Source organism: Micromys minutus (genome assembly GCF_963924665.1).
Source record: "Micromys minutus genome assembly, chromosome: 2".
NCBI lineage: Eukaryota > Metazoa > Chordata > Mammalia > Rodentia > Muridae > Micromys > Micromys minutus.
The window spans coordinates 93,861,941-93,889,925 of NC_137971.1; the positions used below are offsets into that span (position 1 = coordinate 93,861,941).

Consider the following 27,985-nt stretch of genomic DNA (forward strand, 5'->3'; position numbering starts at 1 on the left):
TCTATTGCCAGTCCTAGCTCAAGCCTGTTTTCGAGCCCCTCCAGTACCCTGTAGGTGGCCTCTGGAGGAATACTGACCCCAGGTGTGAGATTCAGACATAACTTGGGTACCAAGTGCTGGAAGTATATCCACTAGGAACTATCTTTCGTTCATCTGCACATTGTCTTATCTAATCCTCCTGGACCTCAGTTTGTATTACCTTCTCATGCCCAAGTTACAGACGAGAAGTCGAGGGCTGAGACTTGGATTATGGCCGGAGAATCCATGCACGGCAGAGGTTGTCCACAGGTCTTCACCTAGTTCTTTCCCTGCCCCTTACTGGTGTGTCTGGCACACAAACGTGCACACCGACCACAGGTTCTTTTCTGTTATGCTTCAGGGTAACATTCCAAAAACATGTTCCTTGAACAAGGATCTCAGGAAAAGACATGAAGGAGTCCAGTGTGTTTTCTTGGCCACTGTTCCAAAGGAAAATAGTCTAGGAACAAGACAGTCTTTGGTGTTCTCCTAGTTCTTGGCAGCTCATGCTTTTACAAAGCAAAACCAGCAAAATCCCAGGAGGAAACTAAACTAGTTATGTCAAGTTGCAGGATTTCAGGAAAAAAATGTTTATTCTTCCCTTGATCTAAGATTTCTGTAATTTGGTTTTATTTCTGGTGTGTGTGTATGTGTGTGTGTGTGTGTGTGTGTGTGTGTACTTAATTAAATAAATGCAGAGATTCAGTGCAGCCAATATTGTCCTAAGGACACTCAGAGATGGGTAGTAATCAGAACCAAATCCTGAAGCTGTGGCTGGACTCCTTGGTCAGTATGGCATGGCCCAGGAGGGGCATCATGATACAGACCATAATGACTGCCTTGTCTCTGGGGATGAGTCCAGGGACCTGAATTTTCATTTTCATCCAAAGGAATCCATGTCTGTTTTCAAACCTGAGCTTTTATGTAATTTTCTCCTACATCTAGAACAACTCAACTGATCTAGAGGGAGAACTGGATAAGCCCATAAAAGTCACCCTCACTGTATCATTGCTAATGATGGGGCAATGGCAGCTGGGAGAAAAAGATGTTCTATTAGGTAGTGGCAGGGTTAAAGCCAGGTAATATCTTGCTTTGACTGTGACTTAGGGAGGGGTAGGGGTCAGGTAATAGTGAGTCTATGGCTTGACAGCCTGGTCAGTTCCTGTGACAAGGACACAAACATGGATGACACTGGGTAGGACAACTAGCTGAACTCTGGCCTAAATTAAAGAGTAGGCTTCCAAGACTAGTGCTAGACTTGAGAGTGAGCTTTCACTGCAGTCTTCTAGGTCTGTGGCACATCAAACTCCATTCTTCCTGTGGGCTACCACATGGCTAAGAGATGGAAAAGGACCCCTTGTCCTGAAGACCTTGAAGGTTGAGAGATGATAGTGCAGGTGGTGTTTGTATGCCAACCTCTGCTGAATCTGGGCTTCAGGTTGCAGGACACAGGATGTGAGTCCTTGTAGCTGCCCCAAGTGGCTCAGCTAGGATTTAATAACCCATACCCGGCTTCCATGTCCATGTTGCTCCACGTCTGTTGGTGGAAATGCAAACTCATGCAATTCATTTGGCGGCCAATTTGGCAAGCATCTAACCAAAGAAAATATATGCCCAAAGAAAATATATGCCCTTTTTGTCAAATTCTACATTTAGGAATTGACCGATGTTTATACTGTTAACAAATTTATAAAGATATATATATATTTATACTATACATTATATATATATAATATAGATTATATAATACATAAATAACACAAATATGTTTATATTATAATTATATATCATATAATATATAATATATTATATAATTATATAAATATATAATATAAACTATATACACACACACACACTGTTAGCATCAATTTCCTACAAGCAAATGGCTAGATACTACTTAAATATCCTTCATTAAAGGGACGATTAAATAATTATATAGCCAAACAATTGACTATGCAGCTATCAAAATGAATGAGGAAAACATGGCTGGCAAGATGGCTCAGTGAGTAAAAACTTTTGCTGCAGGAGCTTGGCCACCTGAGTTCAATCTTCAGAACCCACAGGGGAACACAAACCAACCACCCAATAAAAAGCAGGTTACAGTCTTGCACATTTGTAACCCAGCGCTCTAAGAAGGGTGGGGGCTGAAGAGATGGTTCAGTGGTTAAGAGCACTGACTGCTCTTCCAGAGGCCCTGAGTTCAAATCCCAGCAGCTCATGTAATGAGATCTGATGGTCTCTTCTAGTGTACTCATAAATCTCTAAAGATAGGAACATGAGGGCAGAGTGCACAGCATAGCAAAAGAAAAACAAGACCCGCCTCAGCAAAGTGCACAGAAAGCCATCTCTAGATCCTCAAATATGTGATGCTTGCACTCATATAACATACACATAACCAAAAAGACAACAACACAAACACAGAAAGCAAATAAAAAGATGACATAAACTCCACAGTGCACAGCAAACACACATGCCCAGGAAAATGCCTGGGAACGTATTAACTCTGCTCCAGGTAAGCGCTGATCTGTGATCTCACCTCCACATCACACAGTGGCTCAGTGAGTAAAAGTTTTTATTGCACAAGCTTGGCCACCTGAGTTAATCCCCAGAACCCATAGGGATTTGTAGTTGTTTGGAATCAAGAGAGACTCAGCTTGTAACTAGATTACAACAGTGTGCCTTGTTTTATGGTCCTGGCCTCAAATACATGACCTGCCTTTTCTTCCCTCTTGCTGGACAAGAATAGCATCAGGACCTGTCGCCTGGGTAGCCTCCTGCTCTCAGCACACGTGATTTAGGGATGGCCCACAAAAAGCATCCTCTCTCTCAGAGTCTGCCTAATCAACTCTTCTTATCAGGACACTTGGAAAACTTAATTTCATTTTTTATTATTCAACATTTTATACATAATAAATACAAACTTTTTACAGCCACTGTAAAGAAAGCGCATCTGCACCGAGGCTCCCTCTGAGCCCCGACCTGTGCATGGTGATGCCGGGTTATTCGGCCTGGAGAGAAGGGTTATTTTTTTTAAAAAGGAGGCAATATTTTTACAACTTTGTTTCTTAAAATAAAATTAGCAGCTCTTCCAAAAAATATTTTAAACTATAACAAAAGAGTTCAGATACCTCTGAGGTTACAGGAAACTTAAATCCAAGGACAATTTGGTTAGCTAAACAGAATACAAGACTGGGGGGCAGGAACTGCTCTATTTATTATAAGCACTTTGAAGATCAGCAAATTTGAAAATCTTAAAATACCCTTTTAACTTTTTTAAACTTAAGAATAAGTTTGATAAACATAAAAAGACCTCAAATAGATCAACAGATAAATGCAAAAACCAAAAATCCAAATTCATGGAGAAGATTCGTCAGAGCATCATTGCTAAAATGATCGAATGACTGAAAATCCCTTCAGCTCCAATATTATCAGTCAGAATCCCACGGGGACATGTGACCATTTCAAGTGTTTAGAGATTCTCAGGAGGGATGGGGATTTCAAAGCATCATACAACCTTTAAATCTGTGATTTTCTTTTCCCAGCCAAGGTAAAAGGATTGGCCAGCATTGCTTTGTTCCCTAGGTCAAGATCTACAGTCCAGAGTGCTCAGCCCTCCTAGGCTCTTCATGACCTGCAGGAGGTGCTAGCCTCCTTGGTCTCACCTGGGCAGGCGTGCAGTCCTTTATCCTTTCCACAGAAAGCAGGCTCCCTCCAGGGCCCACAGATTCTTCACCCCAGACAAATGTCCTGGCAGTGGGACCTGAAGCTGTACTTTCAGAAGGTGACTGTATGGTCTGCACCAATCCCAACCCAGATGTCTAGGCCAGTACTCTGGCTTGGGAATGAAATAATATAAAGGCCTCCCCAGTAGAGAAGCTGAGCAATGTAGGCCTCTGTCCTCAATGCAGCCAGACACTTGGATGCAAAGGATGCTGGTCAGAAGGGTATACGCTGTAAAAACCAAGAGGAAAAAATACCCAAAGACAAAAAGAACATTAAAGTGGCTCATTTCGGATGTGGAAGCTCCATTTCTGCTTCTTCCTTAGCCTCCCTTCTAGTCTATGTGATGGGAAAGATGTGGCCTCAGCCCCTCCAGGTTAGCCCACTAATACTAAATGAATGCCATAAATATTAATACAAAGGACACTGTTATTTTAAATCTTGTTAGTTGAGGAAGAGATGTGCATTAATGCAATTGGCGCTAAGCTCAGTCAGTCCACTTTCTTCCCAATAAGGTTGCATTTTCATATGGGAATGAACCTGGGGAGGAGCCAGCCTCTCCTGGGTCCCTCTTGTTTCCTTACACAGTCAACATGATTTGAATAATAATCAGAAGAGCAAAATCTAGTTGAGGAAAGATGAGATCTTTGCCACAGCCTCGTGGCCACAGTAATATACTGTACGAGTTCACACAATTGGTAATTCTGAGTCTGTGCCCTGGATCTAGGCCTGGCCTTGAGTCTCATATAAAAATGGGCCATCATAAGGCATGAGAGCTGCTCCCTCTGCTTCTAGGACCCGCTATGATTTGTGCTATGGTAGGAGAGATGACATAGAAAATGACAACAAAGAAGGCACAATCAGGCCAACCAGTCACATCGAATCCTCCTTGGTTTTGCTCTGTTCAAGAGTCATCATGCAAAGGTGCCTAAAAACAAGACTGGCCAAACTCCAAGCCCGGCCTTGATTGTAGCAGTAACGGAAGGTAAATCCACTGTCACACCAGTGTGATCTCCACATCCTCCATCTTCTCAGCTGTCCGTCGGTGGTTCTGTGTGGGTGGTGGGGGTGCCGCTCGAACCTGAACAAGAGATAATTACAGGGTGATCAGCTTCTTGACTCAGAGGCTTGCACATGGAAAGCTCCAACACTCCTCCTGACGTACACTGAAGGCCTGAGAATGCTCTCAGCTTTTCATGTGTTCCCTGCCCTGAACAGCAGGCCACATTCTGCACGGAATGTCAGGTCAGATTGCTTGTTATGCTGTTAGTACCAAGGACTACAAGTTGCTGTAGTCTTAAAACACTTCTCCAAAGTAAAGCTGAGAGTAGCAAAAAGAATACACAGTATAGGAACTGGAACGGCTCTATCATGTTTCTGAGGAGAGCTATGGGGAACAAGGCTGGAGAAGTGGGCTGGGGCAAGTCGTGAAGGGCCTTATTAAGTTATAGTAAGAAACTTGGATTGTCAGGCAGGGTGGCACACACTTGTAATCCCAGCATGCAGGAAGCAGAGGCAGAATTGCAGAAAGATGGAGGCCAGCCTGGCCACACAGTGAGATTTTGTCTCAAAACCCAAACCAAACCAAAAACCATTGAGCTGGAAATTTAACCCAGTGAGAGAATGCTTGCTTAGCAGGCTCAAAGCTTTGGATTCAGTTTCCAGCACTGAAAAATGAAGTTAAAGGAGAAAGAAAAGAAACAAACTTTATTCTCTAGGCAGAGGTTTTGGTTGGTGGTGTGAAGTATCAGATCTGGGTGGGAAAACCTGACCTAGCAGATACTCTGGTCACCTGAATAGAGCAGGGCAGAGGAAGGCTCTGAGAGTAAACCCAGCAGGACCTGTCACCGTCCTTGGGTTGAGGGGTAGGAGGCTGGGACCAGTAAGGCAGCAGGAATGATTCCGGGGCAGGGAGGAGGAGTGACTTCCACTCACCCACAAAGGTGAGATGAAAAGGGAACAGGTCCAGAAGGGAGGGGATTTAATTCCATTTTGCTGAGTTTTCAGGTTTGGGAACTCTAAGGGGTGTCCCACAAACCTGAAGCTTATGAGAGACATGAGTGTGGGAATCATTGGTATGGGAGTAGATGAGTTCAGTGCTGTCTCAGTTCAGCAGATGCAGCTGAGACAGACGATGAAGGGTATCTACAGAGACAACAGGCGAGTCCTCTTCTACTCCCTCCCCTCTCGAGAGCCCGCCGGCCTTGCTGCCACCGTCTCCTCCAGCATCCTCGTGGCTCCTTCCATCTGGTCTGCTTCCTTCTACACTCTCTATTAAGCTGCCAGAGATTTTTTTCCCCTTTTTGAGACAAGGTCTTGTTATTATAGCCCAGGCTGGTTTTGAACTCATGATCCTTCCACCTCAGCTTCTCAAATGTTGGGAATTACAGGCATGTGTCACCATGCCCAGCCAGTAGCAAGGTTTTAAAAATGTGTAAGCAGCCAAAATGCTATCCTGCTTTTCACCTTACAGTACCTTCCCATAACAACAGAGACCCAGAATTCCAACAAGGTTCTCAGTGCACACCAGCTGAGTGAATGAAGCCAGTGGATCAAGGAATCAAATTTGAATAAAATAAAATGGCCTCATATCTTCCAGATTACCAGTTTTCAGGCTGTGGCCTGGGAGTGCTGTGGCGGACGAGAGGGAGTGACAGCAGAGTTGGGGGGCAACAAACTACTAACTGCAAAGGTCAATGTTTAGGAACACAGCCTTCAGAACACAAGTTCTCAGAGGCCATGAAGTGTATCTTATTTCAAAGTCCCTGAAAGATGCAAACACAGAAAAACAGGGTCTTAAAAAAAACATACTGTAACTAATCTATGAGTGTTTTCCCTGCGTGTGCACCATGTGCATGTCCCTGGAGGCCAGAAGAGGGTGGCAGATCTCTGGAACTAGAGTTACAGATGGCTATGAGCTGTCATGTGCTGGGAGAGTAGTAAGTGCCTCTTAACTGCTGAGCCATCTTGTCAGCCCCAGGAAAATGTGTTCTCATTTGGGTGGGAAGAGGGAGGTTAGGAGGATCAAAACACTTTCTCTGTTTAGCCCTGACAGTTCTGGCTTTGTAGACCAGGGTGGTCTTGAACTCAGATAACTACCTGGAGCAACTACTGGAATTAAAGGTTAGCACCACCATAGCCTGGCTAAAAAATGGATTCTTAATAAGTATCTGCTGAGAAACTGCTTCATTTCATAATTGTGCTATGTTTGTATTTAAGTACTGCATAGCTACCCTCGCTGATCTTACCTTGGTTCAGTCAGGAAAGTTCGAATGTAAACTGGATGAGTTATTGTATAACCTTCCTTTCTTTTAAGAAAAATTACCTTTTAGTTTTCCAAGCAAATAAACCCCAAAAAGCAAGTTTGTGTAGCCATTTTAATATCTAAGAAAATAGACTTTCATCCAAAATTAAGCAAAAGAGAAGGGGAAGGACATTTCATATTCATTAAAGGAAAAAGTCACCAAGATTATGTCTCAGTTCTGAATATCTATGCCCCAAATTCAAGGGTACCCATATTTGTAAAAGAACCATTGCCAAAGCTTAAACTGTACACCAAACCCCACACAATAATAATAATACCTGACTCTCAGCAATCGACAGGTCATCCAGACAAAAGCTAAACAGAGAAATAATGAAACTAACTGAAGTTATGAATCAAACGGACCTAACAGGTATCTACAGAACCTTTCACCCAAACAAAATAACACACCTTCTTCCCAGCACCTCATAGAACCTTCTCCAAAACTGACCATATGATTGGTTACAAAGCAAGCCTCAACAGATACAAGAAATAATGCCTTGTATCTTATCAGACCACCATGGATTGAAGCTAGACTTCAACAACAGAAGCAACAGAAAGCCTACAAACTCATGGAAACTGAACAACTCTCTACTCAATGATCTTCTGGATCAGAGAAGAAATAAAGAAATTAAAAGACTTTCTAGAATTCAATGAAAATGAAGGCACAACATGCCTACACTTAACCCACACTTGGGGACACAATGAAAGCAGTGCTAAGAGGAAAGTTCATAGCACTAAGTGCCTCCCTAAAGAAATTGGAGAGATCTCATTCATACCAACAATTTTAAATTACATCTGAAAGCTCTAGGAAGAAAAAAAAAACAGAAGCAAACACACCCAAGAGGAATAGACTTCACGAAATAATCAAAATCAGGGCTGATATCAATTAATTAGATACAAAGAAAACACACAATGGATCAATGAAACCAAGAGCTGGTTCTTTGAGAAAATCAAAAAGATAAACCCTTTGCCAGACTAACTAAAAGGCAGAGGCAGCGTCCAAATTAACAAAACGGAAATGAAAAGGGAGACATAACAATAGACAATGAGGAAATCCAAAGAATCAGTAAGTCATATTTCAAAAGCCTATATTCTACAAAACTGGAAACTCTAAAAGAAATGGATGATTTTTCTAGACACATAGCCATGTATCAAAGTTTAACCAAGATTAGGTAAACTATTTTAACAGTCCCATAAACCCTAAAGGAATAACAGTAGTCATTAAAAGTCTCACAACCAAAACCAAAACAAAACACCCAGGGCCAGATGGTTTTAGCAAAGAATTCTACCAGACTTTCAAAGAGCTAATACCAATACTCCTCAAACTATTCCACAAAACAGAAACAGAAGGAATATTGGCAAAATAATTCTATGGGGCCACTGTCACTCTGATACCTAAACTACACATAGACTCAACAAAGAATTTCAGACCAATTTCTCTTATGAATAGCGATGCAATAATACCTAAAATAATACTCGCAAACAGAATCCATGATCACATTAAAATATCATTTACCATGATCAAGTAGGCTTTATCCCAGGGATGCAGGAGTGATTCAATATACAAAAATCCATCAATATAGCCCACCATATAAGCAAACTGGAAGAAAAAAATCACATAATCATCTCATTACATGATACCATAGGTGTGTAGATTTGTTTGACAAAAATCCAACACCACTTCAGGTTAAGTTTTGGAGAGATTAGGAATTCATGGCACATACCTAAACATAATAAAAGCAATACACAGCAAGCCAACAGCCAATATCAAATTAAATGGAGAGAAATTTAAACCAAATCCACTAAAATCAGGGACCAGATAAGGCTGCCCACTCTCTCCCTATCTATCGTACTTGGAAGTTCTAGCTAGAACATTAAGACAACTAAAAGAGATCAAGGGGATACAAATTGGAAATAAAGAATTAGAAGTGTCGATAATTGCAGATGATATGATAATATGCATAAGCAACTCAAAAAATTCTGTCAGAGAACACCTTCAGCAAAGTAGTTGGATACAAAATGAACTTAAAAAAAATCAGTAGTTCTCCTTTATACAAATGATAGAGAAAGAAATTAGGGAAACAACATCCTTTGCAATAGCCACAAATAATATAAAATATCTTGGTGTGACTCTATCAAGCAAGTGAAAGACCTGTATGACAAGAAAGCACTTCAAGTCCCTAAAAAGAGAAACTGAGGAAGATATGAGAGGATGGAAAGATCTCTCATGCTCATGGGTCAGTAGGACTGATATAGTGAAAATGGCTATCTTAACAAAAGCAGTCTACAGATTCAATGCAATTCCCATAAAAATTCCAACACAATTCTTTACAGACCTTAAAAGAGCAATTCTCAATTTCATATGGAAAAACAAAAAAAACCCAGGATAGTTAAAGCAATCCTGAAAAAGAAAGAACTTCTAGTGGAATTACCATCCCTGACCTCAAGCTGTATTACAAAGCAATAGTGATTAAAAACTACTTGGTATTAGTACAGGAACAGGTAGGTTGATCAATGGAATCCAGTCAGAGACCCCAAAACAAATCTACACACCTATGGACACTTGACTTTTGGACAAAGGCAAAACCATACAATGGAAAAAAGGAAGCATCTTCAACAAATGGTGCTGGTCTAACTGGATGTCTTCATGTAGAAGAATGAAAATAGATCCACATTTACCACCATGGTACACAGTGGTACAGGAAACAACGCCCTGAATGATCCAATGGCTTAAGCTCTAACATTAGGAATTGATAAAAGGAACCTCATGAAACTGAAAAATCTTTTGTAAGGCAAGGGCACTGTCAATAGGGCAAAATGGCAACTTAAAGATTGGGAAAAGATCTTCACCAACCCTATATTCAACAGAGGACTAATATCCAAAATATATAAAGAACTCCAGAAATTAGACACTAACAAACCAAATGACACAATTATAAAATGGGGTACAGAGCTAAACAGAGAACTCTCAATAGGGAAATCTTGAATGGCAGAGAAACACTTAAATGTTCAGCATCCTCAGTTATCAGGGAAATGCAAATTAAAATGACCCTGAGATTCCACCATACTCCCATTAGAAAGGCCAAGATCAAAACTTCAAGTGACAGCAGATGCTGGCAAGGATGTGGGGCATGAGGAACACTCCTCCATTGCTGGTGGGAGTGCAGACTTGTACAATCACTCTGGAAGTCAGTTTGCTGGTTTCTCAGAAAACAGTGACTAGTTCTACCTCAAGACCCAGCTATACCACTCCTGGGCATATATCCAAAAGATGCTCCACTCTACCACAGGGACACTTGTTCACCTATGTTCATAGTGCTTCATTCATAATAGTCACAAACTGGAAACAACCTAGTCCCTCAACTGAAGAATAGATAAAACGTGGCACATCTATACAACAGGATATTACTCAGCTATTGAAAACAAAATCATGAATTTTACAGGCAAATGAATGGAACTTGAGAATATCATCCTGAGTCAGGTAATCCAGAGCCAGCAAGACACGTATGGTATATATAAGGGGGCATTAAGCATGAAACACAGGATAAGCATGCTACAATCCAGAGTCAAAGAAACTGAGTAATAAGGAGATCCCAAGGGAAGATGCATGAATATTACTCAAAGGGGGAAATTAAATAGTCATCAAAGGTGGATGAGAAGATGAGATGGGTAGGAGAGGAGGTGAGGAGGGTAATGGGTATGAGGTGGGAAAGGGCTGGGAGTGAGAGCAGAAATCTGTGGGGTTATCTCTGGTGACCTGGGACAGGCGAGGATACAGGGAGTCTATGGTGGTGACCCAGAGGATGATACAGAAACGAAGGTGGGTACTTCCTATAGCCAGGCAGGTCTCCAGTGGAGGAAAGAGGACATTAATCCACCTACAAAACCTTCAACACAAATTTTGTCTTGCTTACAAGATTTGCAGAGATAAAGATGGAACAGAGACCGAGGGAGCAGCTGAACAATGACTGCCCCAACTTGAGACCCATAAAATGAGAGAGAGAGAGAGAGAGAGAGAGAGAGAGAGAGAGAGAGAGAGAGAGAGACAGAGAGAGAGAGAGAGAGAGAGAGAGAGAGAGAGACAGAGAGAGAGAGAGACAGAGAATGCGTGATCGAGCGAGCACTAACTTGATAACTATATTATTGATACTCTGTTATGCTTGCAGACAGGAACCTAGCATAACAGTCTCTTGAGAGGCTTTATCCAACATCAGATGGAGGCAGATGAGATCCAAAACCAAACATCAGGTGGAGCTTGGGAGTTTTGTGGAAAAGTAGGGGATACAGTGAGCTGGAGGGGTCCAAGGGTACTAACAAGAAGACATACAGAGTCAACGAACCTGGCTGGGGCCATGGGGCTCACAGAGCCTGGGCCACCAATCAAGGAGCATGTAGGAGCTGGTCCTACACCCTCTACACATTCATAGCAAATGTGTAGCTTGGTCTTTATGTGGGTTCCTTAATAAGTGGGCAGTCTTGTTCCTTGCCATTGGATCCCCTTCCCACTACCTGGACCGCCTGGTTGGGCCTTAGTAGGAGAGGATATGTCTAGTCCTGCTGGGGCTTGTAATGGTGGGAATGGGAAGAGAGGAAGGAGTGGGGGCTGTGACTGCGATGTAAACTGAGTTAAAAATGATTTTACTTTATGTGTATGAAGGTTTGTCCGTATGCACCCATATGTAATGTGCATCACTGGCTTCCGAGAAGGGCAGAAGAGGACCTTCTGGACTTCCTGGAATTGACAGTTGTGAACCATCTACAACAGCAGCAAGTGCTCTTAACTGCTAAGCCATCTCTCTAACACCTATTATTATTATTATTATTATTATTTAAAGCCAGGGTCTGGCCTAGGATTTGGTATATAGACCAGACTAGCCTAGAACTCACAGAGATTCACCTGCCTTTGCCTCCTGAATGCTGGGATTAAAAGCATGTACTGCTTTATCAACTCATTTTATCGCCTTTCTTTTCTTTTTTTAACAAAGGTATTTATGTATATACATGTCAAATGCTGGTCCCCTCCCTGGTCACTCATCACAGAGTTCTTGCACCATCCCCTCACCTCTGAGAGGGTGGCATTCCCAAACCCCCTCACCTTGGTGTATAATTTCTACAGGATTAGGTGCATCCTCTCCCACCCAGGCCTGAAAAGGCAGCCCTCTGCTGCATATATGCTGGGAGGCCATGGCTCAAAAAAACCATTAAAAGTTAGGCTCATAACCAAAAGTATAGCTTTTCTTTCTTACAGTTCTTTTTACTTTCCCAAAGCATTGCATGGCAGTTCAGTAACGAAATGAACCATGTGGGCAAAATAAATTTATCATTCTCAATTTGGAAGAACTATGCAATCTACAACCCTTCAGAAGACTTACAGGCCGCAGCTTGCCATATGAGGTGTCAGGAGTCTGTCTTGAGGCCTGTGAGAATCCTGGTGATTCAGCATGAAGGCTGTTTTCTGAGGAAGAGAATCCAAGAGGTTGATGACTGAAGATGCTAATGTAGAAGTAAGTGGTGAGGGGGCGATGCCTGGAACTCTTACCGTTGGCTGAAGGAGACCGGGGGAAGAACTGGGAGCTCCTCTTATCTGGACTGGGATAAGGACTGCTGGGAGGCTGGTCGTATAGAGGCAGTGGAGGCAGGGATGTGTGAGGCTTGGGGGATGGAGAGATCTGCAGTAAAGGAGGCAGAGTTACTAGGTGATCTCCCATGGAAGGAGAGCTTGGCTGCTTTTTTGCCCAGCATGCCTTCCCTTTCTTTAGTGCTCACTTCTAACTAACTGTTGAGGGTTGTCAGCCTCATAGAAGCAACAGGATCTAAAATAAATCCTGCAGCTTCCAGTGCTGCACTATATTATTCTACTGACTGTATCTTAAGCCGTCTCCACATCAACCATTCTCTGGGGCTCTCTATTAGTCAATTCAGTTAAATCTGTGAAGAACAAATGGTGTCTATGTGTGAAGAGAAGTCACTGGTTGGGTTTCTGATTTCTCTGTTTTCTACATGGCAGACTAAGTCACAATCACATGCCTTATCCTTCCATCTGCCAGGCCTGCTGCAACAAGAAGACAAATTAAACCAACAATTTCCTGTAAAATCACCCTTAGCCGTGGTAGGGAAACTGAGGTTCTCATGAGGTAAGACACCTGACTAAGGGCTATACTGTGGAATCTGGCTGGAGACAATACACCCTCTCCCTGGCTTCTTTCTCTCCAGCAAAATCATCTTCCCAATGTCATATGACTTAGTATTTTAATGAATTCAGAGAAAGCAGGGTGGGAAAGAGAATGAGATGTAAGACAGTCATTGTCTACAAGGTCCTGAGAACCCTCTGGTTTTCTAAACTCAGTTGTGTAAACAAACACTTGGCTACTAAGGAGTAGAGTGAAGGTGAGGCTCTTCCATCTTGCTCCTTCTCACACACCTGAATCTCTCTTGTCCTCGGAGTGTCACCATTCTCGGAGGCTGAGAGCTCTTCCACTAGCACCGATGGGAAAACTCCGACTCGACCACTGAACTCCCCTTCCCAGAAGCCATCATCATCTTGGTTTTCCTTGTTCAAGATTCGGATAATTGCTCCCTCGGGAAAGGACAACTCATCATCTGTCTGGCCCTCATAATCATAAAGTGCTTTCACAAAACAGACTGGAAGCAAGAGAGAGAAAACTGGTAAGAGACAGACAGACACACTGCTTCTGTCCTCTATTTTGAGAGAAGGTCTTCTCTGTAGCCCAGGCTGGTCTCAGACTTGCAATAATCCTCCTGCTTCAAACTCCCAACTACTAGGTGTACTCACAACGTGTCTAGCAAGGTGGACTGACTTCACAACCACCCTTTCTTTATGACAACTAGTGAGCATCACACAAGACAGAGTAAGCTGTAAGTTATTATTCAATGAAATTATCTTTGTTCTGCTTATCAGGACTAGTGCTATCAGATATAGGAAGACATAGGACATAAAGTGCTTTGAAACGCACTGCAGGCTAATTTTCAGGCACTAGTTTAGGTAAAAAACATGGCCAGATTGAGTGTCTTATTTTAGTCTTTACCACTGGCATCTCCATTCAGGCTGCCTGAAACGAGTTCTGCTTCTGTGGAATTGCTGGACGTGTGTGACCGACTGTCCAAAGCAGCCAAAGACTGCAGCATGCTCAGTAGGCTGTTTGAGGTGGGAAATTGTAGGTATTTTTCTGGCACATAACCCACTTGGCCAACTTTATTTCGAGCCTGGGTAAAAGACAAGGGGGGGAAAAAAAACAGGTTTGTATACAGAATTTGTACAGAGCATACCAAGAACCAAAACAAATGCCTAAAACATCACAAGAAGGGGTGATATGAGCAAAGGAATTATACCTTTACCCAGTCTTCCATATCTCCATCTTCAATCACTTCTAACACCTCATGTTCCTCAATGGTCAACTCATCTGGTTGAGAAGCCTGCAATGTAGGATGGCCATGAACAAAATCAAAAAGGTTAGATAAAGAGCAGATGTGAGCTGGTCATAACAAAAGCCAGGGATCAAAATATTGAAATGATTCTGAGAAACAAAATGTCTGTGTTGTAAAACTATCATAATGAGGTGAAGTTTTACTTCAGAAAACTAAACAAAATAAAATTGCAACAGAAACTGGATCCTCAAGAGGTAATCGGGTTCAGTGAGCAGAGTCTGTGCTGGAAGCAGAGGGCCTGGATGTTGGCTCCAGCTTGCTCGTCTGCTTAAGTCATTCAGCATAATGCCTCTATTATTCCAAATGTCAGCCATGCCTTTTTCTGGAAAACAGTGGTCAGTGTAGCAAGTGTAAGCACAGAACCAAGATGACCTGGAGGCATGAGTAACCGAAGGCACTTGAATGGACGTGCATGCGGTGGAACGCAAACACTATGAACATGGATTGCATATGGCTGAACAAAGCCCAGGGCTCTTCTGGAACCACTGAAAAGTAATGGCCCAAAGAAGAAAGTTATGAGCAAGCCAATGATTGAAGCTGGGTTTTGCTCCACCTTGATGTGGAGACTGGGCTGATCCATATGGATAGTTCTCCATTAGTTGCTTTTCTGTCTCAGTTGGCACCCATGTCTTCTTTTGAGACACAGAGCCCAGAGGAAACTCAGATGCTCCAGAGGGAACTCCACAGAGAGCCTCTACCAAGGCTTCCTGAAGAACCTTGTCTGACACATGTGACATTTGTCTTCTGGTTCTCTAGTAAAAAGCCTTCAAAGCTGTCCCCAATCCCACCACCATACAAGACCTAATATTCTTCAAATCTCAAGTATAAAGATTCTTAAAGTATGCAAACAAAAGAAAGAGATAAAGTGAGTCACATTTTGGACATATGGTCAGATGTTGCTCACACTGACCTGAATCTTGCTATGTAGCTGAGGACCTTGAAGAGGCTGGGTTTCTGACCCTCTTGCATTCACTTACTGAGTGCCAGGATCACTGGTACACCGCACCACAGCTGGTGCTGATATTGAGTCACTTCCCATTTCATTAAAACTCCGATTATGGATGATATCATGGCTTTCTGACACAAAACAGGACTAAAGAGGAATGACTATTCGTAATACTCCAATGACAGATTTTTAAGTCCCATTACCACTGACTTCAAAATATGAAGAAAACTACACTTCATATTTTTTTAGTGGAATTTTCTTGATACTCTGAGACTACATTGTGTGCTAGATAGGGTGACACAAGCAAGCCTTAACACCAGGCTGAGACAAGAAGAGGAGTTCCAGGCTAGCCTGGGCTACAAAAGAACATCCTTTTCAAAGGAACACAAAACCACTAGTAAATACATTAGCAAAAGCACCTTTGAAATGAAGTCACTTTCCTAAGTTCCATGCAACCAGGCTTAAGTGTGTGTGAGGAAGGCAGCAGGAGTGTGGTGGAGAACGGGGGACAGAAAACCTTTATTATTATTTTACTTATTTGTTAATTTTTTGGTGTTTTTGACACAGGATTTTTCTGTGTATATCCCTGGCTGTTCTGTAACTTGCTCTGTGACAATCTATGGAGGTCCATGTCTAGTTCTGCAGCAGTGGGCCAATAAAGCAAGCACTAGAGTGATGGTGTAAGATCTACAGGGACTGGGCCATGGGCCTATGAGAGCCTTGAGCCAACATATGCTTTCCTATTCTCTGAACCGCAGTGTTCTTTCTTGCCTCTTTCCTCCCTTTGTTCTCAGCCCTCCCCTGTCTTTCAAATGAGTAGGTCTGATTGCTTGGATTAGCCCAGCTTCTTCTGTTTCTATGGACAATAGCCACAGGATGATGTTGAGGAACTACAGAGATGACTCAGCTGTTAGAGTACTGGCTGCTCTTGCAGAGAACCCAGGTTTAATTTCCAGTACCTACAGGGAAGCTTGTCTATAATTCCAGCTCCAGGAGTTCTGACACTTTCACACAGCTACATGTGTAGGCAAAAAGCCAACGCACATTCAAAGAAGTTTAGAAAAATCTTTAAAAAAAAAAAAAAAGGACATCTTTGTCTTTAGTTTGATCTTCCTACCCTACCTTACCCCCAACTAGAATATAAGGTCCATTAAGAGCCTTTTTGGTCAATGCCACAAACCTATGGGGAATAAAATCAAACCAATAAAAAACAAACAAACAGAACCCATGCTGATAAACTGAGGTACCAATCCCTATCATCTTTGGCGCCATCCTCTTCTACTGTGCCTCACTACAGTGGGGGGTCAAAGGGTTCATGCCTCCCTTGCATCCTTAACTTTCTCATCTTTGATCACGTACTGTGCCTAGGCATTGTTACAGGTGCTTAGTGATGCATTGCAGTATATACCTCCTACTGAAAACAAAACCCTTACCACAGAGCTGACTCCAGAGGCTTTAGTTGACTTCATTTGCTGTGTTCATTACGGACTGAAGAGCAGTAGTAAAGCTGACAGAGCAGACACCTCAGTGAGTAGTGGCTCTACTATTAGGCTGTGGAAACCCCCACTATGATGTTTGTGTGACATTGAAATCATTTAATGCTGCATTCTTCAGAACCTATTTGTATGTTACCAGTACAAAGATGTTTAGGGGGCAGGAGTCAGATGCTCCTGGAGTTTGAACTGTGGCCACTGGCTACTGTACTGGTTTTTTTCCCTACAATTGCTCTCTATAAGACATTTTTCCTCTGGCCTTAATCTTGAGGGGTTTCCCAATAGAGGATCTATGCCAAGCTAAGGTATGAACAGAAAGTGTATGGGATACAGGTACTATACCCAGTTCTTTGCTATTGAAGTGTTACTTAGTCCTTATAGTAAATACTGTTCCTATGACATAGGAAAGCAAGCAAATTCCCTAAAAAATGGGTTAACATAGACCCAATGTATGGGTCTCAGTGTTGGGTAGCTCAGAGCAGCAAAGACAGGGTTTTAAGCAGAAACATCCGATGGCAGACTCAACATTTTACCACCGTGTCCTGTTGCTACCAGCAGATGGCAGCTTTATGCTAGCCAGCACAGTGTAAATAGACGCTGTTGCCATAACTTACTATCAGCAGATATATGGGGAGATACAAACCTTATAGGAATAAACAACTTTGCAGGTGAGTGGATAATTTCTTAAGGTGCCAGAAGGACTGGAGCTGCTGTCATCAAAAACATCCATGTTGTCTTCAAACTCTTCTCCTTCTTCTCTTTCAGCATCTGCATTAAGCTAGGAAAAATTAGAAACCATTGGCTACTTTGCTTATTTCATGAAAATGGTAGAAGACAAACAAACAAAAACAAAATCTGAAATCGAGTTGTTTCAAAATTAGTTTATCTATTCAACCTCACTTATAAAAGACGAGAGAATTTTAAAAATCAAAAGTAAAATGCTGTGTCAGGTGTAGTACATAGGCCTTTAACCCCAGCACACAGGAGGCAGAGGCAGGAAACTCTGTGAATTTGTGGCCAGAATAGTCTGCAAAGTTTCATACCACTTGGGGGCTACACAGTGAGACTGTCTTTTAAGTAAAACCCAGGCTGGTGACTGGTGGCTTTGCAAACATACTTGCTGTGAAGACCTTGATGACCCGAGCTCCATCAGCAGATCCCATGGTGAAAGGAAAGACCCAACCCCCAAGACTGTCTCTGACTGGCACATGCACACCATGGTGTGTACACACACACGCACACATGAACAGTAAAACACTTCAGTGATATGTACTTGTAATTCAAGAATTTGGGAAGTGGAGGTTAAAATTCAAGGCTGGCTTTAGTTAGGTAGTAGATTCTGGACTAAATGACCCTGTCACAAATAAACCTTCTCAAATATACAAGTAATTTATCACCATCCTTTAACTTTTTGCTGGCAAACAAAGGCCTCTTAACATTTTAAAATGCTAACATGAGGAAGTATCAATGATTGCTTGAAATGCTTTAAACAATGTTTTTAGAAAATGTACTGCCCAACACATAGCTTAAATCATAACCAAAAGCAGATTTAAATATGATAAAGTGCTCTGTTACTGAAAGACATTACGAGAACCACAATGATGGAGCTAGAGATGCAACTTAGTTTACAAGAGAATTTGCATAGTGCATTCAGACCTGGGTTCCATCCCCTACTCCCCCAAAACCAGTGTGGTGGTGGTGCATGCTTGCCATTTCAGCACCCAGGAAGAAGATCAGAAAGTCAAGGTCATCTTTGGCCATACAGCAAGTCTGAAGCCAGCATGAGCTGCAGGAGAACCATTTACCCCTACAATGAAGCCAGCCGTGATGGATCATGTCTGTAATACCAGCACTCAGGAGGCTGGGTCAGGAGGACTACTTTAAGTGGGATTTCAGTCTAGGCTATGAGGTGACATTTGGTAGCACATGCCTGTAATCTGAGCACTTTGGAGGCAGAGGCAGGAGGAGTATCCTTGGCTATAGTGAGTTCAGGCCAGTCTGGGTTAAATGAACCCCTATATCAACCAACCAACCAATCATCAATTAACCAATCAATCAAAACACAACCCCTAAAAGAAACATAAAACAAAACAAAACAAAAACAACCCATTAAAACCCAGCCCAATGAGATACTACTCCATATTCATTAGTGTCTTTATCATCAAGGAGAAAAGAGCTGGAGCCTTATACACTAGTAGTGGGACTGTAAATGGCACATCTGCTGTGAAAAACGGGATAATGTTTCCCTGATAAATTAAACATGGAAGTATATAAAAATTTCCTGCCTATATACTTAAAAGAAATGAAAGCAAAGACTAGAACAGATGTTTGTAAACTGCTGTTCACCGTAGCAATCTTACAACAGCCAAAGTTCCACTAGTAGAGGAATAGGTAAATGAAACAGTACACACAGATAATGGCATATTACTCAGCCTTAAAAAGGAAGGAATGTTGGTTGACATGGATGTACTTTAAAGACATTATGCTAAGTAAAGTAAGCCATTACAAAAAGATAAACACCAACTCCATTTTTAAGGAGTATGAAGAGCAGTCATAGTCACAATAGCAGACCATCTGTTGGGACTCATGGGAGTTATTGTTTACTAGGTACAGAGTTTGCAGTTTTCATTTGGATGTTTATTTGAGACAGCATCACTATGTATCTCAGACTGACCTGAAATACTATGTATCTCAGGCTGGTCTCAACTTAGAATTCTTTGCTTCTTCCTTTTGAGTACTCAGTAAGACCACCATGGCCAGTGAAAGTTTTCTCTTTTTTAAAGATGTACTTTATTTTTAATGTGTGTGTGTGTGTGTGTGTGTGTGTGTGTGTGTGAGAGAGAGAGAGAGAAGGAGGAGGAAGAGGAGGAGGAGGAGGAGGAGGAGGAAGGAAGGGAGGGAGGGAGGGAGGGAGGGAGGCATTGAGATACAGGTGGATGCTAGCCACTTGTGTGGTGCTACTCTGTGAGAGTAGGACAAACATTCTTGGCCACCAAGCTTTCTCTCTGGTCCCTTAAACATATTTTATATATTCAGAAGATCTTTTTTCTATATTCTAGGGAAAGTTACAGACATTTTACTGTATTACACAAAACACTCAGACATTTATAAAAATGGGGTAGAACAAGTTTCCAAAAATACATATGGAATGTTAACACGCACTGTGCTTTGGTACTGGGAATCAGTCCAGAGCACTCTCTCTTGCCAGCATGGACTGATACTAAACATTCCTTTTACCTCCTCTGTTCTTAGTTCATGTTTGATTCTCACGGAAAGGACCAGAAGGCTTTAGTGACAACAGGGTTGGCTCTAGCGGATTTTTAAAGCACCATATCTTAGACGAATCTCTTCCTTTTCCCTCTTCGTTGTTCTCATGGTTTCTTGACCCAGCATTTCTAAAATCCCACTCTTGCTTACTCTCTTATCTTATGGAATACACTCTCAACCCTTCTTTCTTCAATCAAAACTATTCTTCTTAGCCATGCTTACATTTTTCCTTTCTTAAATATTGTAAAAGCTTACTCTTCCTGCAAAGGCAGTAAGAGGAGCCCAGTGGGAGTTTTTGTAGTGGCTGTCTTTCTGGTACCTGGCAGTTCAGCTCCACAGAGACAGACAGGTTGGATGTGAATACTGACTGTATCCCTTACTTGCTTTGTGTGACCCTGGGTAAGTCATCTGGTTCCAAAACTTCAGTGACCTCAAATCTCTTATGAAGACAACTATTTTTCTAATGAAGACAAGAACTTCTTCACAGGGCTATTATAAGGTTAAAGAAAGTAATGCATTTTAAACCCTGAATACTTACTTGGCAAATGGGAGGTACTTAGTATGTCATTATCTTTTGCTAGTTTTATGAACTCTACTTGGACAGAGAAGTGACTGCAGAGGGCAGGACCTTACTCTAAGCACCAAGTAGGTGATATATAAACTTCTATTCAAAGCAAGATGGAATACCAGGGACCAGATTTGAGTTTCATGCCAGAAACAATTTCTTAAAAAATGGTTGTGGGCCGTAAAATGGCTCCACGGGTAAAGTACTTGCCATCTCTTGCAAGATGTCCTTTGACCTCTATTTCTCAACATGGCATGTCCTACCCCCAGTAAATAAATAACATAAAAATATGGTCAAATATATGAAAGTTTTCAAGACATAGGCCACCAAGCAACGTCTGGGGAATAGAAACAGTTTGCTCAACTTACTCTCAGAAAATGTTTCCAGGTTAAGGACATTGTGCCCTCTGAGTTGAGTAGAACAGAGAGTTCATAAAAGCCAAGGTGGCAGTGACGAGGAGGGCAAAAAGATCCTGAGAAATTTGCAGAGGCCTCAAGTCTTCAGCTGAGTAGTGTATGAACAGAGGAGCTGAAGCTAGAGATAGAACCGCCTAGAAGGACGAGAAACTTACCTCTAGAACTCACACAGGTCTGGGAAATGACTCATTTTCCCTAAGGCATTGCACATCAGTTGGGGTTCACAGAACAGTAATACACAGTCAATGCCATCAGCCAACTAGACGTAACTGCATTTGTAGAACACAGCACTCAAGAGCAGCAGAATGCACACTCTTTTATATATCACATACTGGGTCACAAAAGAAGTCTCAGTAAATTTCAAAGAACTGAGGTATGTTACTGAGCTATAGCGTAACTAAATTAGAAATCTAAAGTAGAAACATATATAGAAAGCTTTCCCAAAATTTCAACATTCAGAAATTCAATGGCCAGAAAGCCAGTCAGAAAGTATCTTGAACTGAAGGATAACACATTAGCAAAACAGTGTAAAGAACCTAAAGGAGTATGTAACAGGAATGTTTACCAAGTGCCTCCACAAGAAAGAGAAAGAAAAAGGTCTAAAATCAATCCCCAGTTCCTACCTGAAAGAAAAAGAATTATAACAGAGCCAATTAAATCTAAACTAAACGGGAAAGAAGGAAATAATTAAAATCTAACCAGAAATTAATAAACCAGGAAAACAAACATAAAGTTTGCTGACTGTGGAAATCCATGTCATGATAAACCTCCATTAGAGCAGCATGATGGGGTGGGGGTGAGGAACAAACCATATCGGAGTAAACAACTTTATACCAGTAACTTTGGTAACTTGAATAGAACAGACAAATCTTTTACAACAAACTGCAAATCAAATTATCAAAGTCTATTCAAAGGAGAACAGCCTCGGTGGCGATTATAGGCAAAGCTGACAGAGGAAGGAAGAACAGTCAAGGTCAGCTTGGCTTACACAGTAGTAAGTTCTAGGGCCAGCAAAGGATATAAATGGAGATCCTGTCTCAGAAAGTCAGCCTTTCCCCAGCACCTTTTACACTTTTAATTTTGAGACAAGGTTTCAATAAATTGTTCAGGCTGGCCTTGAGCTCATTGGCTATTCCAGATCTTAACTTTTGATCATCCTGCCTCAGCCCTGCAAGTAGCTAAATTAGAGACTGTGTCACCAAGGATTAACATTAACTATATATCCACTATACAGCCTATTCAAAAGCATATGTTGGTAGTACATATCCTACCCAAATTCAAGACTTACAAAACTACAGTAACAGTCCAGAACAACCCAAATGTCCATCAATGGGAAGAAGGATTAGCAAACATCTACAGCTATACAACACACTATTATTCAGCAACAAAAATAAATGAACTGTTGACCTACAATAACATGTGTGCTCTTCAAAATTATTACATGAAGGTTTCAAAGTTCTATACAAAAGACTTGATATAATTCTATCAAAATCCCAGAAAACACACTAACCTAAAGCACAGAAAGTAGGTCAGTTAACTGAGGAATGGAAAATGACTAGGGAAGAGAATGAGGAAATTTGGGAGAATAATAAATACGTTAATATTGTAACTGCCAGGCTCTCACTGGTGCACACATATGTACATTAAAGGTGAAGTCGGATGTTTGTCTTCAACCTTTAATAAAGCTACTGGAATATCAAAAGTTTGGGAATTTGAATGTCACACAGTACAGAGAGATTTAACATAACCACTCAAAGGGACCGGAAAGAAAACACCCAATGATGACTGTAAAAGAAAACCACACAGCATGTAAAATGACAAAGATTAGAACATGGAGAAGCCCCACAGAGCAGCGGTATGCGGTCTGAGGGCTGCAGAGGCAGACACCTCTGGGTTCAGATGTCATCTCTTCTCACTCACAAGCTGTAGGGAGATACTTAGTCCCCAAAGTCCCATCGGTTAATCTGTAATACACCCCGGGTAACTATGCTTATTATCTAAATCTTCTCACACAGATAATGCATAAAGGTGCCTGACAGAACACTGAGGCCCACTCTGTTCTTTTAGTGACAGTTTAAGCTTAGCTAATAAACCAGAGGAAAGTGCTCGCCTTGAATGTGAGATGAGTATTCTTTGACATGTTTTATAGGTAAAAAACTGTCACAGCAACTTCAGCAATATCATTATTTTAATTAATTTTGAGATAGGGTCTCATGTAGCCCAGTTTGGTCCCAAATTTACTATGTAGCTGAGAATGGGTTAGAACTTCTAATTTTTTTCCCCTTTATCTCCCAAGTATCGGGATTATAGAGGTATGCGACCATATTTGGTTTAGGTGATGTTGGGGACTGGACCCAGGAGTTCATCCATGTTAAGCAACCAACCCAGCTACATCTCCAGCACACTTTTAAAAGAGGAAACTAATGTTCATATTCTATAGAAATCAAAGTGGATAAAACATTAAATTTTAGCTAGGTGGTGGTGGGACATGCTTTTAATCCCAGAGGCAGAAGGATCTTGTAAGTTTGAAGCCAGTCTGGTCTATAGAGCTATTTCCAGGATAGCTAAGACTATACAAAGAAACCCTGTATCAAAAAACAAACAAAACAAAAACAAAAAAAAACCCATATGTTTTTACAAATATAAATTAGTAATTTCCTAAACTCCCATTACACATAAAATAAAGTTGATAATAACATATTATTCCATTACTTAAAAAAGTCATTACCTTTTTGTTTTTTATTTTGTTTTAGCTGCTCAGGTTAGTGTAAAACTCCTTCTTTCCTAGCCTCTCAAGTAGCTGAGATTATGTGTTCCACACTATATCTAGCTCATTTTCTTTTTTGTTTGATATTTTAGTGATTTCAAATGTATACATACACTGTATTTGACCACGAATTTCTGTGGTGAGATCACATAGCAGCCATCTTTACTATTTTTTCAAGAATATGATAACAAACATTAGAGTCTCTCCTGGTGTTGCAAAGAATAAACATCATCACTAGTAACTATAGTGATTTTAAAAAAGACCTATTTTTATTATTTTACTATGTGTGTGTGTGTGGGGGGGGTTATGTGCACACAGATACAAGTTGCCCAGAGGTCAGAGGGGTCAGGTTTCCCTGGAGCTGGGGTCCCAGGTATCAAAAGGATGTCACCAAGCTTGGTGGTAAGCACTTTCCTCTGCATATATTGCCTATTAGTTGGGTTAGTAGTGTGTGATGGCTATCAAATGTGGTGGTTACACTTTTCTCAGTGGTGAAATTTTCAGTCCCACCCTCTTCTTGGTCTTGGCTATCGGCAAGTGAGACAAGAACTCTCAATCTGTAGACATTAGCACAGACATAGTCAACACCCAGCAAAGGGTCTCATGAGAAGGGCTAGCTGAAAGCACGCTTAAATCAGTGAATTAACCTGATCTAACTAGAATTTAAAATAACAATTTCACCAGAAGCATAGGCTTTTAGAGCACAGAACTTACTTAGACCAATGAGAAAGCCTGCTGCCCATTTGAAAGTACTATAAATATAAAAGCAATTGAAGATTTTTTTTGGCAAGGATAGTCTTTTACCAGTGTCTGTCTGTTTCATTATAGAAACTCACTCTTTCTTTTAATTAAGATTAGCTTAAGCCCATAAACAGGTTTTCATAATTTAAAAACAAATTCCCCCAGACTGCAAGGACGATCAGGACTATAGGCATACTGAGGAGCAAGGATTAAGCACACTCCTCTCCTTGTCTTTCAGCCACATTCTTCAAGATGACTGGATCAGGATTCATTTCTAAGTCTGCGAATGTCAGATCCCTAGGGAGTCTGCACAACAAAGCAGACTGTCACACTGCCTCGGTGCAACTGCTTAGGGAAGTCATGAAGATGGTGCCAGTTATAATCAGAAACTCTAAGGGAAAAAAAAAAGACTAGAAAGAATAAAAATAAACCTAACCTCAAACAAAGGACTATAAATTCTGTTTGGTCCCACTCTGGGAATCAGCCCTAAAACTGAAAAAGAAATTTAGTTGTTTTTAGTACTCAAGGAGGATTGACTCCAGGATCTTTTGAGGATACCAAATCCCAGGGATACTTACGTCCCTTATATAAAATGGTATAGTATTTAAATATAACGTATACATACCTGACAGACTTTAAATGTTACGGAAATAATTGCTGTGTTGTATACACACTTAAAAGAAAAGTTTTTATGCAATTTTAAAAGCCCAACTTTCAGATTTGTGGTTGGTTGAATCCATGCATGTAAAATCCAGGAATATGAATGATCAATTGTATATGTGCAAATGTTACATAAAATAAAAGAACGATTACAAAGATTATTCAGGGACAAGAAAAATTAGACTGGAAAGTGTGTGCAAAATTAACATTCCTTATTATGTTTAAATAATTTTAAAGGTCAGGTTATAAACTAGGTATGGATTAAAGTGGGAGAAGGCAGCAAAGTAAGAGGAGGGAAAGATGATCAATTTAGTGGCTCATGGGGTTACTGGCAGTAATTCATCTTCAGATGTTGTATGTAGACTCAGTTACCCAACAGCTAAATTTCTGTCCCCTACTCCCCCCACCTGAGATGGAGTCAGATTACGTAGTTCTTCTTGGACAGCCTGCAACTCTCTATATAGTTCAAGCTAGAGGCCAGCTCTGAACTCAGGAATTCCACTGGCATCTGCCATCTGAGGGCTGAAATCAAAGACATGCAGCACGCCCCCTCCCCTTTAAATGTGTCAATGTGTCAACACATTCTGGGACTCTTTCCCTGCCCCAATCCTATATTCTACATGACAGTATGATACAAGAGGAAGAATTGTCATGCAAGTATGGTTCTCTAAGACAGACAGACCATGCAGCTTAATAACACTGACCTTCTATGACACACTCTTTAGCTATATTGTTACTGTCTATGATATTCATCATGATCCCCAGATGACTAATGCTTTGTGGGCACCTACAAAAAAAGAAACTATTTGGTTGTCAGAATGTGCATTTCAGTCTCATGTTACTTGTAAGTTGAAAGAGGGAATACACAGGCTCTGTAAGACTGGCTGTTCATAGTGGTCTTATTTGTGATAGCCAGAAGCTGGAAACAACCCAGATATTACACAATGGAAGAATGGATACAGAAAATGTGGTTGATGTACATAATGGAGTACATTCGTATATAATGATGTACATAATTCAGCTATTGAGAAGAGGACATCATGAGTTTTGCAGGCAAATGGGATAGAACTGGAAAATATCATCCTGACTAATTCAGACCCAAAAGAATATGAATGGTGTATACTCACTAATAAGTGGATATTAGCCAAAACAGTACAGAACACCCAGGATACAACCCTTAAGAAGGTTAACCAGCTAACTAGATGTGTCATGTGTGATCCCAAACTTCCCCCAGTGACTCATCGACCACCAAGAACTTGAGCTCCATAGTATATTTTCTTTCTCAAAGGTTCAAAACCAAAAGCTGATTCTCTTTGCAGCAAATATACATTAAAATAGAGTCTCTGTATAGCCAAGGGCTCTGGGCCCTGGCTTGCCCCATGGCCCTGCGCCTCCCTGGCTAAACCCAAAAATAAATATAGTGTTATTGCTCTGCCAAAGAGAGAGAGAGAGAGAGAGAGAGAGAGAGAGAGAGAGAGAGAGAGAGAGAGAGAGAGAGAGAGAGAGAGAGAGAGAGAGAAGGTTAACAAGCCAAAGGGCCCAAGTGAGGATCCTTCAGTCCCACTTAGGAGGGAAAAGAAAGCAATCATGTGGGGGAGAATGGACAGAGGGAGGGAGGAACCTGGGTGGATGACAGGATGGGAAGGAAAAAGGGGAAACATGATCAGGTATTGGGAGGGGGTAGGAATGAAGCCCAGAGGGCCAAAAGAATGCATAAAAACAGAAAACTTCAGGAGGTGTGGGTGGAGGGACCCACAAGAATGTACCTGAGACCTGGGAGGTGAGAGACTCTCAGGACTCAAAGGGAGGGACCTTAGATGAAATGCCCAACAGTGGGAGAGGGAACTGTAGAGCCCACCTCCAGCAGAAAGACAGGGATCATATAAGGGATGGAGTGGCCATCCCACAGTCAAAACTCTGACCCAGAATTGTTCCTGTCTGAAAGAACTGCAGGGACAAAAATAGAGAGAAGACTGAGGGAAAGAAGGTCCAGTGACAGGCCTAAGTTGGGATCCATCTCAAGGGGAGGCTTCAAGACCTGACACTATTACTGATGCTATGGTGTGCTTACAGACAGGAGCTTAGCATGGCTGCCTTCCAAGAGGCCCAACAAATAGCTGATTCACACAGATGCAGACACTTATACCCAACCAATGGACTAAAGTTGGGGATCTCTGTGGATGAATTAGGGAAAGGCTGGAAGAAGTTGAGGAGGGGGGCAACCCCATAGGAAGACCAGAAATCTCAACTAACCTGGACTCTTAAGATGTCTCAGACAAGGAGCCACCAACCAGGCATCATACACTAGGCGGTACAAGCGCCTCCCTCCCCATACAGTAGAGGACTGCCTGGTCTGTGAGAGGAGGCACCTAATCCTTTAGAGACTGAAGCCCTGGGAAGTGGGGTGGCCTGTTGGGGTGTGTTGTGGATTGCCCTGGTACTGTTTGTATTTTGATGCTAATCCACTTCTCCAAGAAGGGCTGCTTAGGACAAAGAGTGAATCTTGTACTCAGGTGATGCCTCCTCATTTTAACTTTTAAAATAAAGGTTAGAGTCGGTGATTGGGCAGAGGAAGGGAAGGTGGAACTGAAAAGTTTGAGGGAGAAGGCAGGAGGAGAGAGAAGGAGACCACTGAGGAAGAG

The 27,985-nt window shown here is 41.6% G+C and overlaps 1 protein-coding gene across 1 annotated transcript in view; it reads right to left on the reverse strand.

Annotated features, from left to right (window-relative positions):
• Window positions 1-3,019: 3,019 nt before the first annotated feature.
• The window catches only part of FCHSD2 (FCH and double SH3 domains 2), a 112,438-nt gene continuing 87,472 nt past the window's right edge, over window positions 3,020-27,985 (reverse strand). The window contains exons 11-17 of the mRNA XM_080913279.1: window positions 17,571-17,705; window positions 14,393-14,476; window positions 14,089-14,266; window positions 13,464-13,684; window positions 12,582-12,711; window positions 12,415-12,497; window positions 3,020-4,819 (exon numbers count right to left, since the gene is read on the reverse strand). Of these exons, the coding sequence (XP_080769405.1) occupies window positions 4,736-4,819; window positions 12,415-12,497; window positions 12,582-12,711; window positions 13,464-13,684; window positions 14,089-14,266; window positions 14,393-14,476; window positions 17,571-17,705 (915 nt within the window). The 3' untranslated portion in view covers window positions 3,020-4,735. The remainder of the gene's footprint in view (window positions 4,820-12,414; window positions 12,498-12,581; window positions 12,712-13,463; window positions 13,685-14,088; window positions 14,267-14,392; window positions 14,477-17,570; window positions 17,706-27,985) is intronic.